Source organism: Sceloporus undulatus, chromosome 2, assembly GCF_019175285.1.
Source record: "Sceloporus undulatus isolate JIND9_A2432 ecotype Alabama chromosome 2, SceUnd_v1.1, whole genome shotgun sequence".
Lineage (NCBI taxonomy): Eukaryota > Metazoa > Chordata > Lepidosauria > Squamata > Phrynosomatidae > Sceloporus > Sceloporus undulatus.
Window position 1 is genome coordinate 99,393,423 of NC_056523.1, and position 14,694 is coordinate 99,408,116.

The following is a 14,694-nucleotide window of genomic DNA, read 5'->3' on the forward strand; positions in this document are numbered from 1 at the left end:
TTGCGTCTTCCACCTTTTGGAAAAATGTAATTGTCTTCGAGGTAAGTGAGGAATTTGCCAGACCTTGAGGATTAGGCTGAGTTTGAATTCCAGCAAATATCAGGATAGTTGAAGTCACCCATCACTACTAAATCTCTCCTTTCTGAGTGTGTAGTCAACTGTTCTAGAAAGGCAATATCCAGTTCCTCTATCTGACTGGGCGGTCTGTAGTAGACTCCCACATCCTTGTTGTTTCCCTCACCTTTAATTTTTATCCAGATGCTCTCTACCTGGCCGCCATTATTGATGTCCTGAATCTCTTCACTGGTGTAAATATCTCTGAAATATAGTGCTACTCCTCCTTCTTTCCTGTTTGGTCTATTTCTCTTAAAAAGGTTATACCCCTCTATTTCTATATTCCACTTATGAGACTCATCCCACCAGGTTTCAGTGATGCCTATTATATCATATTTGCTTTGTTGTACTTTGTTGTACTAGGAGTTCAAGTTCATCTTGCTTATTTCCCATGCTCCGTACATTAGTGTAGAGACATCGCAGACCAAGGGTCCCCTTTACTTGCTGCCTGTGCAAGTTTTTTTGCCTCGCACTGTTGGATCCTTGCACTATTTGTCTTGTTTCCTCTTTGTCAGTTTGACTATTTTCTCCAGCCCTTTCGCCTGATCAAATTCTTGAGACTGTTGGCAAAAACATTTCTTCCAACTGGTGTGAGATGCAACCCATCCGTTGCAAGAAGTCCCCCCTCATGGAACTGCAGCCCATGATTGAAGAATCCAAATCGTTCTTGGCGGCACCATCTGCAGAGCCAGTTGTTCACTATTTTCCTCTCCCTTCCTGGACTGTGCCCTTCAACTGGCAGAAGAGATGAGATGACAACTTGTGCATCCATTTCTTTCAGCTTCCTACCAAGCCCCTCATAATCCTTTTTGATGTTCTGAAAGCGGTGTCTTGCAGTATCATTGGTTCCCACATGGACCAAAAGGAAGGGGTATTGGTCAGTAGGAAATGTGCCATTTTCAGGGTGGCACAGAGGAGCAATCCACATCACATTGGTTATTTCCCACACACCAGCTCAGAAGGCTAGTAGTCTGCCAATTTACTTGTAGTAGGAATAGTAGTATATCTGGCAAGGGGGATTATGATGGGTTTGCATAGATTTCCCTATGAGGATGCCAAAGAAAAACTAGGCCAGGGGAGTTCTTGGGGCAACTGCAGAAGATAAGCTTCCATATATATATTAAAAAAGGAAAAAAAGTGGTCAGACATTCAATTCAAATTCCATTTTTATTGGGGACCAAAACTACTTTTCCACAGCTAGGATTTTGCTCTTTTTATAGGATATCTGACATGCAGTGAGTAGAATCAAGTGATGAAGGTTCATGTGTCTTACCTGTTCCAGGATATGGAAAAGGACAAAAAAACAAAGGAGATAAAAATCAAAGGTATCAAGTTGAAAGGAGGGAAATCTGACATCTCAGAGCTGAAAAGGAATGAGCAAGAAGATGCAGCCTCACAGTGGGTTCCTCTGTCTCAGAATACTTTAAACCTTCCTCACAAAAACAAATCCACTGGCAGTGATGGCACTGGCCCGGCAGCAGTTGGGGCTGATGCTGGTGGAATAAAGGAGGATCCTCCACCAACCCCATCTATGACAATGCCCCGCATCAACCCAAATTGTGGAAATATTACTGGAAATTTTAGTTCACACTTCCTGTGTCCTAATTCAAGGTATGTGCTGCAAATCTGAATGCTTAATTTGTTTGTGTGTGTGTGTGTGTTGTGTACATTTCAAGTCATTTCTGAATTATGGTGACCCTAAAGTGAAACTGTCATGGGATTTTCTTGGCATGATTTGTTCAGAGGAGGTTTTCTATTGCCTATCCCTGAGGCTGAGAGTATCTGACTTACCCAGTGTCAACCAGTGGGTTTCATGGCTGAGCTGGGAATCGAATTCTGGTCTCTATAGAGTTGTAGCAACACTCAAACAACTGTGTCACATTAAGTAACATTAAAGAGCAAATCTTTTTAACTATTACATTTTTATAAAATCTGGATGGTTTCTTATTGAAGAACCCACCATAACATGAACAAAACTATAACAACAAGATAATGTGTTCTTTATTTTTATTTTTAAAGTTTACTTTAGAAATGAACTGTTCAGTTCATTGAATTTATTATATCATTTATCTATTACTTTATCAGACTACCTGAAAAAGCAAAAAAAAGACGAAGTCCCTGGCCAACAGTTGGACAAGTAGGTTCAAATAACCGGCAGGAAGAAGGAACTATAACTCAAGTAAGTGTAAAATTTTAGTCTTCTAAAAATACATTTGGATTTTGTGGTTATGGCATTGTGTCATCTCTTCATACCTACAGTTGGAATCCAGAGAAGGATTTACATACCTAAAAAACAAACCAAATTTTACATAAACAGACACTTTAAAAAACTTGATTCTGCTCAGTTATGTGTAGAAGATGTCTTTTATATACATTTAGTTTGTCTCGTTCATCACAAATAGTAGGATTCCATGCTATCAGCTACAGTGTGAGGCAACCCAAGTAGTAACCATTATATTCCTATAGAAAGGTTGCCAAACATTTCTAAAAAGCACGGGACACAAATAAACAAGAAAAAAACCAGCTTGAAAAGTAGAGATGTGCAAACTGATAATGGATGGAATCCAGGTCTGTTGTTCTCTTGACAGAAATAGTTCCATCAGTGAAACGGGGGTTATTCAGATGGTGAAAATAATCAAGGTAGAATCTCGTTTGAATCTTTGTTGTTCACATGCATTTCAAATGCGTCTGACTAAGTTTTTTGGGGTGGGACTGCCAAAAAACCCACTTAACCTAGGATATTAGATCTCAGGTATTTTTCTGAGTTTTTCTAAAAGATTCGCATTGTCAGCAGTGTGAATAACCAATGTAAATAGCCTTGGGATAAACCGGGATAAAACTTTTCATGCCTTTGAATACATTTGCATCATCAACTCCATCTTTATTTGAATGCTGACACTTAGGCACAGTTCCATAGTGTGAACAACAAAACTGGAATGTGTGTGTGAGATTATTCACATTGCTGTGCTAAAAAAAAGTTGTCTGAATAACCCCAAGGAGCAGAGTACTATCACTTAATTCCTGCAGCTCCCCCCACTATTGTATGCGGCTCTCCTTCAAAGGGTTGGATTTTGGGCTGAGCAGTGAGCTGTGGCAAACTCTCTGTCAGGATTATAGAATGAAAGATGGGGTATACTTCAAACTAGTACAAGAAAATAGCAAGTACTTACATAAAAGTTGGCTGACATATTTTTTGTTATTTGTTTTCAATTGAATTAATAATGAATTTTTAAAAAATAATAAAAGACTGTACTGTCTCTTCTCCTTAGATATACAATTTATCAAGAAAGATTTATAGCAATAAGCTGTTATTTTCCATTGTTCCTTCTGCCTGTCCCTTGCTTCAGGTCACTGTCATGTACTTCATTTTGTATCTTACATATTAAACAGTGATAGTAAGGGTGACTAATAAAAAAAGTGGTATGTTATAGCAAATGTTTCAACTCTCACCTTCTTTAGCTGCTCTGATAGGATACATGTATGCATGTCAAAGCAGCTGAAGAAGGAAGAATCCTAAATATTCTGCTATATATATATATTTTTAGTATTTTGGTTTTTTTAATTACTTTGATAAATAATTGAATCACTGCATGTTTCTGGGACCTAGAATAGTTGGTCTGAGCTGCTTCATTCATGCTTTTAGAATGGGCTCTACTTGGATGAGAGACCGCCAACAAATACCAGTTGCTGTAGGCTATATTTCACAGGAGGAAGCCTGGCAAAACCAGCTTTCAGTATCCCTTCCTTTAAAAAACCCTATAAAATTCATGAGGTCACCATAAGTTGACATATGGCTTGAATACACACACACACACCTTACATGTTAAATCATATACAGTTTTCGCTTTAGCATCTATCAGTTTCCCTATAGTAGTAGTATATGTGCTACAGAGAAAAGATGAAAGAGTAGGGGAAGAGAGCAAAGAATAAGGGTGATTTAAAAGGGAAGGTAGGCCAGGGGGGGAAACAAAGCAGAACATGATGTTGAAGCAAGGGGTAGTACAAAGCGGAGGAACATTTGGTGGGCACATTTTGACCCAAAGTCTTCCAGAGGAGGGGAGAGTCTTTATTGTGTCTTCATCTGGTATGTTAGTAAAACCACTTCATTCAGGAATACAGTTTTAAGAATTTCTTTCAGACTTGGATGGAATGTCATTCAAATTTACACTCTAGGGTTGTTCTTGTTGTATAAACACTACCTCCCATTCTCTTCAACTTATGGATCTGCTGCCGCCACCACCACCTTTTCCTCCTCCTCTTTCTCTTTTGCTTCTGAGACTAAATTTGAACTTTGACTTTATCCCATGAACATCAGCTGTTCTTGACCCATAACCACTATCAACCACTGTGATTATATGATGCCATAATGCTCACAAGCTGGTATGATTTCCCAGTAGAAATGGGAATGAAATCCAGATAGAACTCTGCCAGAGTTGTAAAAGGGAGTCCTCTTGCAGATAACAGGGCTGGCGATCACTCCCTTAGTACATGATTTAATTTGTAAACCAAACAGGTGGTTGAACTGTTCAGAGGAATACACAAATATGTTGGTTACTATATGTTGCCAACTAATAACGAAAGATGCATGTTCATTTAGTCTCAAAGATAAAACTTCTATTAGTTCTGCATAATGATTTAGTCCTAGTAACTAGTGATATCCCTTCTTTATAGAGAAGCCTTAAAAGAGTTTTAGTAGATTGTGTCAAGATCAGAATTATGCATTAGATAAAAGCATAGTCAAGTTGTAACCATAGCACAGATGTTATCTTGGATACATAATGATTCCATTTTTAGAACCAAATAGAGAAAGTCTCCCTATATGAAAGAGCTGCTCAGATTGATCAAATGGTCAACACAAACAGAAAAAAGCGCAATATTTCAAGATGTGAGAAGAGAGACATTCACCTCCCAGAACTGGCAACAACAGGGCAACAGAAAGAACTGAAAGGAATGGAAAGTATGTTTGTTACCTTCTATGGATCTTTTCCAGATAAACAGTAAAGCCATGTACTTTAAGATACAATCTGAAATTATGTTTAAATACCAGTGTGTAGGATTCTTAGAACGTGTTCCAAAATAGCCTTATTCCTTTTGTTGAGTCAACTTGATCAGGATTTTTCCTTTCAAATCAATGGCTGCATGCAGATGGAACTAAAAAGAGTGCATGTTTTCTTAAAGGTGGGGTTAGAGTAGTGAGCCTCCCTTCACACTACCATCATTGAGGACATCTGCCACCAATGTGCCTGTTCTTTTAGTCTTTAGCTTTGCTTCTGACAAGTTGATTTGTCTTTTAAATATTGTTTGAGCACTGGTTGTGCCTACCTCCCCTCTCCTTTTTGTAATGAAAAGTTTTAAAAAATAGAAAAGGAATGTAGGATTAGTGCACAGCAAGCTGCTTTTCATGAGAGAGAGAGAGGGAGAGAGAGAGGAAGTTATGGATTTCCTCCTTATTGGTTTGAGTATTGGACTATGACTCTGGAAATTAAGGTTTGAATTCTGGTTCAGCCATGAAAACCCACTGGGTGGCCTTGGGCAAATCACACTCTCTCAGCCTTAAAAAGGCAAATGCAAACCCCACTCTGAAGAAATCTTGCCAAACAAATCCTGTGTTAGGGTCACTATAAATCAGAAACTACTTGAAGGCACACAAAAGTCCATTCAGATAACTGGTAGTAGCCCAGTGAAATGTGTGACTTTATAAAATTTATAACAGAGCTCCCACTGAGGTGTTCAGCAGTAGAATAGACTGCCTTGGTGGATTTCCATTTGTTGGAGGTATTTAAGCAGAGGTTGGATAGCTACTTTCCAGAGTGCTTTAGCTATGAATTCCTGCACTAGCAGTGGTTGGATGAGATGGCCCTTGGGATCATGTCTAGCTCTATAGTTCTAACTCCCATGCCTTATTTGATACCCGCCTTAGTTTCAAAACTTGGTTCTCTTGTAGACAGAAGAATAATGATAGGTGTTTCTGAAGCCTAAAGCTCCCTTGGACCCCCAGAACTAATTCTGCTGTTACATGAGTCAAGGCCATTGGCCATAAATTTAAGATTGAAATTATGCTTTCATAAAGGCAAAATATAGGCAATGTGCAAATACATATAACAAAACGTTAATTATTATCATTTTAAATGTTAAAATGTAATAATGTAGCCTTTTGAGGGTGTAGTTTTGAATGAGTGAGGAGTGACATGGTAGTGCTGGTCTCCCATCTTTTTCTACAAGAGAAAAAAAGAGATACATCTTAGGACACTGAAATGATGGTCTTTCAGCATCATAAGAAATGTCTTCTTTTTCTCTTGTAGATTTCATTGTATGGTCACTAATTCTTGCTTTCTTTTTTTCTCCAAACCTTTTGCTGCAGGCCATCATTTTTTTTGAAAATTTTCTCTTTCAGCTGTGTATTTATTATGGAGTCACAGGTGACTGTTTACAATAGTCCAGATTTAAATGTGAAAGTTTCTGTGACAGATTGCTCTCTTCAGACACACATAACCAGCATTCTTTCTTGTCACAAATTCTTCAGTTAAATAATCATTTTCTTCATTTTGTTAGCTATTGAATTGTTCTTTTTGAATAATTCACTTTAGAATAGAAAATATTAAAATCTAGAAATAATTAGCTGATTGTTTTTGTTTTTTTACAATAAAAGTTAAACAGGTAAGAGTGCTGAAGAGGGAGTCAAAGAAATCTGAAGTATCTAAAATACCATCTTTATTAAATGTGGATCAGAACCGTGAAAAACAAGAGGTAAATCTATTTAGTTGTACAAACATATTACTGCTATAATGCAACAAAGACTTGTATGTTAGCCCCATGGAAGATACTAGATTTAAACAAGCCTAACTTTCTGTTGAATTGTGGTAACATAACTGTCTGTGAAAATGGTATAGCAATTTTTTTTTGATAGCTAAAAGAAGTATGATTACTGTGCAGCCCTTATTGTCCCAGATTACTGTCTGGTGGGATGGCTGGGTTGGAATGGGGTAGGCATCCTTTTCTACAAGTGGAGAGGAGATCCATGGGGTAGTGCATCTCCCAACAGGCCCCCTTTGCATATGCAAAAAATTCTATAAATATTACCAGCAGTGCTCAGCTTGTGATTCGTTGGATCCAAATCGCTTCCATACCTCTGAAATGAGTTTGGATCTCCCTTGCTAGCTGCATTAACCTACAACTGGCATAACTTATGTCTCCTGCACCCAGCCCCATGATTATAAAGGAGGAGCAGGATTTAACAAAGTAAAGCTTTCCCCATGAATACCATGCAGGCTAATATAGCCCGGCAGGATTTTGGACATCTGCCATTTCCCTTTTCCATTTAAGATTGTTCTGCTCAGATTTGCTGATGATTAGAGACTAATATAATATTTGCATTTTTTGATCTATTAGATACAGGGTTTTGTTTTGCCCTTTGAGGGAAGATAGTTTCTAATGAATTTCTAATGATAGGCTACCATCAACTAACGTTATTTTTCAATGTAATATTTAGAACACAGGAACTGCAGGAAATATAAAAAATGAATGAAAACAAGACAAGTTTGCCCCATGTAACAGCATGCATCTTGGGAAGATGTAGAACGACTGCAGTAAGATATTTGATTTTCAAATAACTTTTCATTTTAAAAGTTCAATGGATAACTGCAAGCCTTGTGTAGATCCTCTAATAAAGTATTTTGAAATGTGATGGTCACCAAATCATTACACTGTGATGTGAAATTAAGACATGGGCAGAATTATACTCACATCTCTAATCACAAGAAATGGGTTGGTGAGACTGACATGGCAACTGTTTTGTGTACCTGTTGAGCTTGGGAGAAGAGGACAAAATCATATTAGATAATGCAAAAATGCCAAACATACTCTAGTGTAACTAGAGTCACCAGCAATTATGTACATTTTTTTTTACTCAACACCATCATGCACACACAGAGAATCATTGAAGTCAGGACAACATCCCTGACTCACTCCCTGCATTGTTACAATGCCCTAGACAAACATATCCAGTGGGATAGCCTTGCACTGTTCTGTTACATGAGGATAAGGATATTATTCATTCTTGCTAGTACTAGTAAGCTACTGAAAGAAAACAGTGTAATATCAGTTGCAAGGATTTCACTTTGTGAAGTAGCTCAAGTGTCTCTCAGCAGCAAGAGATGATATTGGTAGTGGAACTAATGGAACACACTCGTCCCTTGAGATAAAATTTGAACCTACAGAAAACAGCTCCCACCATATTTTCTTAACTCTTCTAGTCTCTAGTTCAGAGATGGAAATCATGCAGCTCTCTGGATGCTGATGAATTGTTACTCTCTTCATTCCACATCATTGGGTATGCTAGCTAAGGATGGTGTGACTCACAACCCCAAGAACATCTTGAGGAATGCCTGATTCCCATGCCTGTTTTGGTTCTTAATCAGTTTCCCATCTGTGCCCCTGATTGTTCACTAGGCGCAAAACTGAAGAAGATCTTGCTGATTTGGTTCCATCTTTCTGAAGCTTTATCTGTCTGATAGAATATCAGTTTCTTCTTCCCTACCAAAATGGAGTCCCTTTAAAATGTGCTCAGCAGGCATTTTTCCTGCTGTTCTTGCTTTCTGGGAACACACCGGGGGTGTTCCCATTCGCCTATAAAGCGGATCATGATGCGAATTTAGGGGGTATCATTTCCACTCAAGCCCGAATTTGACCTGCATTGCCCCTGAATCATTCCCATAGAGATTCGAATCTGAATCGGATTATCTCGAATAATTCGAATTATATGCCTATAAAGCGGTTTAAAAAAACAGGTTTTAAAGCGAATTATTTTTGCTCCCGGGGTCCGATTCGCGGTATCCAAATGGGAATGAAAGGTGTCTGATTCGGGAACCTGGAGATGGGAGGAGCAGCGCTCAAGGGGCTGGCCTGGGGGTGTCACCCTCTTTGTTCTCTTTCTGCATCGCCAGCACCATTTTCTTCCATTCGCATAGACTTTCCCCCGGTGGATTGCAACCTCCCCTCTGCTCCTCATTCATAGACCAATGTGTGAGGAGAGCCATTGAACACCATTTTAAACTATTCTTTTTTCTTTTTTCACCTCTGCCTGAGCACCTGAGCAGCAGATGGGCTTTGCAGGACATGCCTGCTTGATCGCCCCCAGGACAGCCCAGGGAGCAATGGGGGAGGCAAAGGGATTTGGGGGAATGGAGGTTCTTTCCAGAGGAACTATGGGAAGACAAAGGAGAGATTGGACACCCAGAGATCTGAGGGAGGGGATCAAGTTTTCTCTTCTCTCTTCCCCAAAGAGTCTCTCCCCACTGAAGCCCGCTGCCTTCTCCTCCTTGATCTGATTTGGCAAACATGCACGCGCACACACTATATATATATATCTTTATACACACACGTTTATATATGAATACTCTCACACACACATGCATATATATATATTTATATAAACACACACAAACATATAGGTATATACACACAAACATATTTGTGTGTGTGTGTGAACGCACATATATATACAAATATGAATATATGTTTGTGTGTGTATATATTTCTAAAGTAAATTATAAAGTAACAACTTTTTTAATTTACGAAAAAAAACTCATCTGTAGTTCCAAACCCACTGTAGAAATAATACAGTTTGAGACCCCTTAATCTGCCCTGGCTCAGTACTAAGGAATTATGGGAACTGTTGTGTTTGTGAGACATTTATCCTCTTCTGCCAGAGAGTGCTGGTGCCATAATAAACTACAATTCCCAGGATTCCCTAGCACTGAGTTATGGCAGTTAATATGGGGAGACACAGAAGAGGATGAGGGCTCCTAGTCTGGGGAGACACAACGGAAGAGCCTTGGATGCAGCCAATTTTCATTGGCTGCCTAAAAAAAAAAATACCCAAGACTTGTGAAGCCTAGGCGCTCGATTGACAGCTTGTGGACACAAATGGGAACAGGGAGCATGTTAATCCGCTTTAAAATAAAGCAATTTAAAATAAACAGGAACAAAAACAGGGTCTAAACGAATCGAGGTAATTTGCCCCTTTTGGTAATGGAAACGATGGAAAAAATTCGAATTATTCCCAGAACATAATCCGAATCAGAATCGCGCCAGTATAATCCGTTTTATCTGCCAAGTGGGAACACCCCCACCTTCTAGTGTTTGCTGCAGGAAAATGGGGGGGGGGGGGAGTCAATGAATGAAATTATTGAAAGGCAATTTGATCTCTATAAAGCCACAACAAATGAACTGAATTATTTACAAGTTCTGTATTATACATTTTCAAAGGTAAACAGTTTCTCTGTGTTCAGATTTAGAAAGCAGATGGAATAAGGAAAAAAAGATTAAAGAGTTGAGGAAAAAGGAGACCCTATTTGTTTTATACAGTCCCTGTAAAATGGGATGGTGGGTTTCTAAAATAACATCATCTTGCTGAGTGAAAGTATGTGTATTTCAGTGTTATGACTGCACAAAGAGCCTAGACTGGAAAATGTGTGGGCTCATTCAACTCAGGCTATGGTTATCAATCCAGCATGTATCCCAAATGCAATCACTCAAGTAATATGCAGAGCAGCACTGTGGAGTACAGGAACAACATTTATAAAACAGATAAATATAAGCCAGCTGGGGCCTTGTTTGGACATAGAATTCCTCAAGGTGTGGTTTAACATTGGTAGCCACAACTTGTCCATAAAGTACTGGGCTTTGGTATATTCCACATCTTCATGTATTTTTTTTTCTGAACTGCTTAAAGACTAAATAACTAGCACTCACTGTGAAGGTTCTTTCTTAAGGGGTGCAGAGGAGCTACCCATCTCTACCTTGTCTATGGTTGCAGTTTTTTAAAAAAAAAACTTTTACTAACTGGTGAGAATGTTCTTAAATTGCAACTCTGAATGAGTCTGCATTGCAGAAATCCAGTCTGACACCACTTTAACGGTCATGGCTCAGTGCTATAGAATTCTGGGAACTAGTTTTGTGAGACAGTTAGGGACTTCTGTCAGATAGCTCTGGTGCCACAACAAACTAAAGTTCCCAGAATTCTATAGCACTGAGCCATGGCTGTTACAGTGATGTCAAACTGGATTATTCCTTCAGTGCAGATACTGGCTTTGTTTATATCCTTATTTTAACCCAAATCTTAATGTAAACTTGCCCATAAAGAGAAGTCACTAAGAAAGTTCCAGTTAAAGCATATGATTTCTGTCTCTGCCCAAGTTGTACAAGGATCAACTCACATATTGCTTCTCTGCACCTCTCCAAAAAGAACATTCATGGTGCCTGCCAACGTTTGTTCATTTTACATATTTTGTTTTGGGAAAGTGAACGGGTCTACCTCAAAATTTGACAAACCAAAGTACTCAAGTCAAGCTGCCACCTGATTAATGGAAGAAGACAAAAAAAGGTATGTAACTAATTCATATCCCGAGAGTAAGCTTACTTTTGCCAGTCAGATTGGATTGGTACTAACTGCATGGAAGAATCTAATTAAGGAAGCTTTTATGCTCAGTATCATTGATATGCTTGCATGTATTATATAATTGAACAGAAGGTAAGCATTAACATAGTGAATTTGCTATTTATAGGAAATAAATATAAAGCAAAGTACTAAGAACAGTGTAACCAATGTTTTAACACAGCATATCTCAAAATGAATGGAAAAAAAAAAGACATGATGGGATACTGTTACATTTGATAGTGCCTCACTGCCATTCACTCAGGTCCAGTTTAAATCCACAGCAGAATGAAGCAGGGGTCTGCAGTGGTACAATGTATTACTGTGGACTACAGGTATAGATACAAATATTCTGAAAAGAGGAAAGTAACAAAGCAAGGGGTGGGTTGGGCTAAAATTTCTCAGTCCATGACTACATCAGGATTCCACCACCATGTACACACTTGTTGCATGCGAAAAACAGGCCTACTTGATTAGTGAAAGAGATGAAGTAATATAATTGGCACATTAATTAGATTCTTCCATGCAGTTGGTATCAGTCCAGTTTAACTCCCAAAGTGAGCTTACTCTCAGGGTACCATATCTTTGTCTTCTTCCCAAAACAAAAAATGTAAAATGAAAAAAAGTTTTATAGTATTGTATTTTAACTGTGGGTTTATATATTTTTAATTGTGTATTAATGTGTTGTACTCCACCTCGAGTCTTGAGGAAATGTGGGAAAGAAATAAAACTAACAATTGGTGCATTATGCACATAGAATATGCAACAAGTGAAAAAAATAGTGGAGATTTGGGGCTGGGGCCAGGGCCAGGGCCAGGGCTGCCATCCAAGTATTCTTTTACCTCCACCAAGATGACTTCATCAAAGCATTTTGGAAATCTTTTTCAGTTCCTTTTATCAATGGGATTTCTACTGGTGGTCGCTTCCAAGTGATAGTAACAGTGAGTTTCAATATATATGGTTTTTTTTAACAGTCTGGTTATTAGAGGCCAGCTGGCACACCAAGAATTATAAACCACATTCTAGCTCAAACTGCCCTACTTTTCTTCATATTGATTGGTACATATGTGACCTATCCTGCTAAACTGCTTTTATTTTATTTTGCAGGAGATCAGAGAAGCTTACTGATATATGTTAATCCAGCACAGAGTGACTGAATGTGCTTTTAAAAAAACATTCCATGGTTATGCTTTGTATTCCCCCTCCCTTGTAAGCCCTAGTAGAGGACAATAAACAGGAAGTGGTGTTTCTTCATACTGTCATAATGTATGTTGCAGTCTCTTTGAAACATGAATATAGAAAGTAACTCACACTTAGCTGATTAAGATACAGTACATGGTTTAGGCTCTGTCCTGCACAGAAATGTTTTGTAGAAGTGGAAAGTTATCATTTGCACTGTAACTATTGCTTACACGTGTGTAAGCAGCCAAAGTGAAGTATGGAATCCATCCATCCATCCATCCCAACAGCTAAAGGCAACTGTTCTACCTAATTTCTTCCCCACACTTACTCAACACATGCACATCCCTAGCAGCATGTACAATATTTTCTTCCCTGGTGAAGGGCCTGATTTTTCACTCCTGTTTCCCCTTCAGCTACCATTACTCAGTGAGGCAGACTCCATCCCAACCTGCTTTACATGCATTAGGTTGTAGGTTCAAATCATGGCCTCTTCAGACTGGAAAGGACTTTTATCTGAACTCTGGAGGGCAACTGTCAGTTACCACAGTTAGTTCTAAGCCAGATGGACCTGTGGCCTGATTAGGTATAAGAATTTGTGACCAATGCCAAGAGTCATAGAATCAGTATGCTGTTTTTCTCTTAGACTATCCTATCACTTACAGTGTTGTTGTTTTTACAAAGTTTGAAAAAATTACTTTTGGACTACAGCTCTTAGTAGTTTGTCCGAACTGACTTTTTGGTATTGGCTCTGGCAAGAGCCTGTGCTTCCATCAGAGGAGGAGCTGAGTCCTGGCTTAAATATCCCATATCCAGTGACAATGGAACTCTTCTATAGCTCAGAATGAGCACAAATGGGAACAAGAATTCCTGTCCTGCTAGGAAGTTAGCAGGGAGTGTATTGGGATATCTGGTTTACATCATCAATATTGCTGCCCTCAATTCCAGGACCAGGTCAAGTTCTTCAGATGAATCCTTGGACTGGCTCTCCTTGAATTACACAGACTCATCATTCAGGAGATACAGCAGATCTAGCAACAGAGCTTCCAGACCCTTAAGGGTAAGGTAGTCCCAGTGGAAATACTAGAATCTTTCACCAAGAAAATCCAAAATGAATTAAGAGGCAGAGATAGGACACAAAGTCCTAAAAAGGCAGAACAGAGGGCTACTACAAAAAGGGATGTGGCCCAGGGAATAACAGGACTCAGCCAAAATGGAAATCAAGCAACAGATATACTGAAATTTTTAAAAAAGTCTGAAATTGTGCTATACATTATAGCAACATGGAATGTGAAAAGCATGACACAAGGTAAGGTAGATATTGTAAAACAAGAAATGGACCATATAAAGATTGCCATACTTGGGGTAAGCAAGCTAAAATATACAGGATTGGGGCATTTTTGTTGGAGACAGAGTTCTATTCAGGAAATGAAAAGACAGGAAGAAATGAGGTGCAATTCATAGTGAGGAGACATATAGCAAAATCAGTTAAAGAATATAATGCAAGGTCAAACTGAATCATGTTCTCAAGACTTCAAGCAAAACCTATCAACATTACTATAATTCAAGTCTATGTGCCAAGGCAAAAAAAGACAAAATCAAGAGATTATATGATGGAGTCCAGAAAGAAATTGATAACACACCAAAATAGAATTTCTTGTTCATAGAATCGTAGAGCTGGAAGAGACCACAAGGACCATTGTGTCCAACCCCTGCCATGCAGGAACTCTCAAAGCATCCCCGACAGATGATCCAGCCTCTGTTTTTAAAGACCTCCAAGGAAAGAGACTCCACTAACTCCAGGGAGTTTGTTCCACTGTCAAACAGCCCTTACTGTCAGGAAGTTCCTCCTAATGTTGAGGTAGAAACTCTTTTCCTCTAGCTTGCATCCATTGTCCGGGTCTATTCTCTGGAGCAGCAGAAAACAAGCTAGCTCCTCCTCAAATAGACATCCCTTCAAATATTTA

General features: G+C 38.9%; 1 protein-coding gene across 3 annotated transcripts in view; it reads left to right on the forward strand.

Annotated features, from left to right (window-relative positions):
• LOC121922119 (serine/threonine-protein phosphatase 2A catalytic subunit alpha isoform) overlaps positions 1–14,694 on the forward strand; it is a 96,521-nt gene that overhangs the window by 33,925 nt on the left and 47,902 nt on the right. For 2 of the 3 annotated variants that reach the window (XR_006102102.1, XR_006102103.1), the window contains exons 9-14: positions 1,397–1,725; positions 2,200–2,293; positions 4,909–5,071; positions 6,764–6,861; positions 7,604–7,700; positions 12,656–12,803. Coding sequence is in view for 1 of the 3 variants with exons in the window: in XM_042451089.1 (XP_042307023.1) it covers positions 1,397–1,725; positions 2,200–2,293; positions 4,909–5,071; positions 6,764–6,861 (684 nt within the window). In the remaining 2 variants the exon portion in view is untranslated. Of the gene's footprint in view, positions 1–1,396; positions 1,726–2,199; positions 2,294–4,908; positions 5,072–6,763; positions 6,862–7,603; positions 7,701–12,655; positions 12,804–14,694 lie in introns of those variants that run through there. The other variant, XM_042451089.1, reaches the window with a different exon arrangement.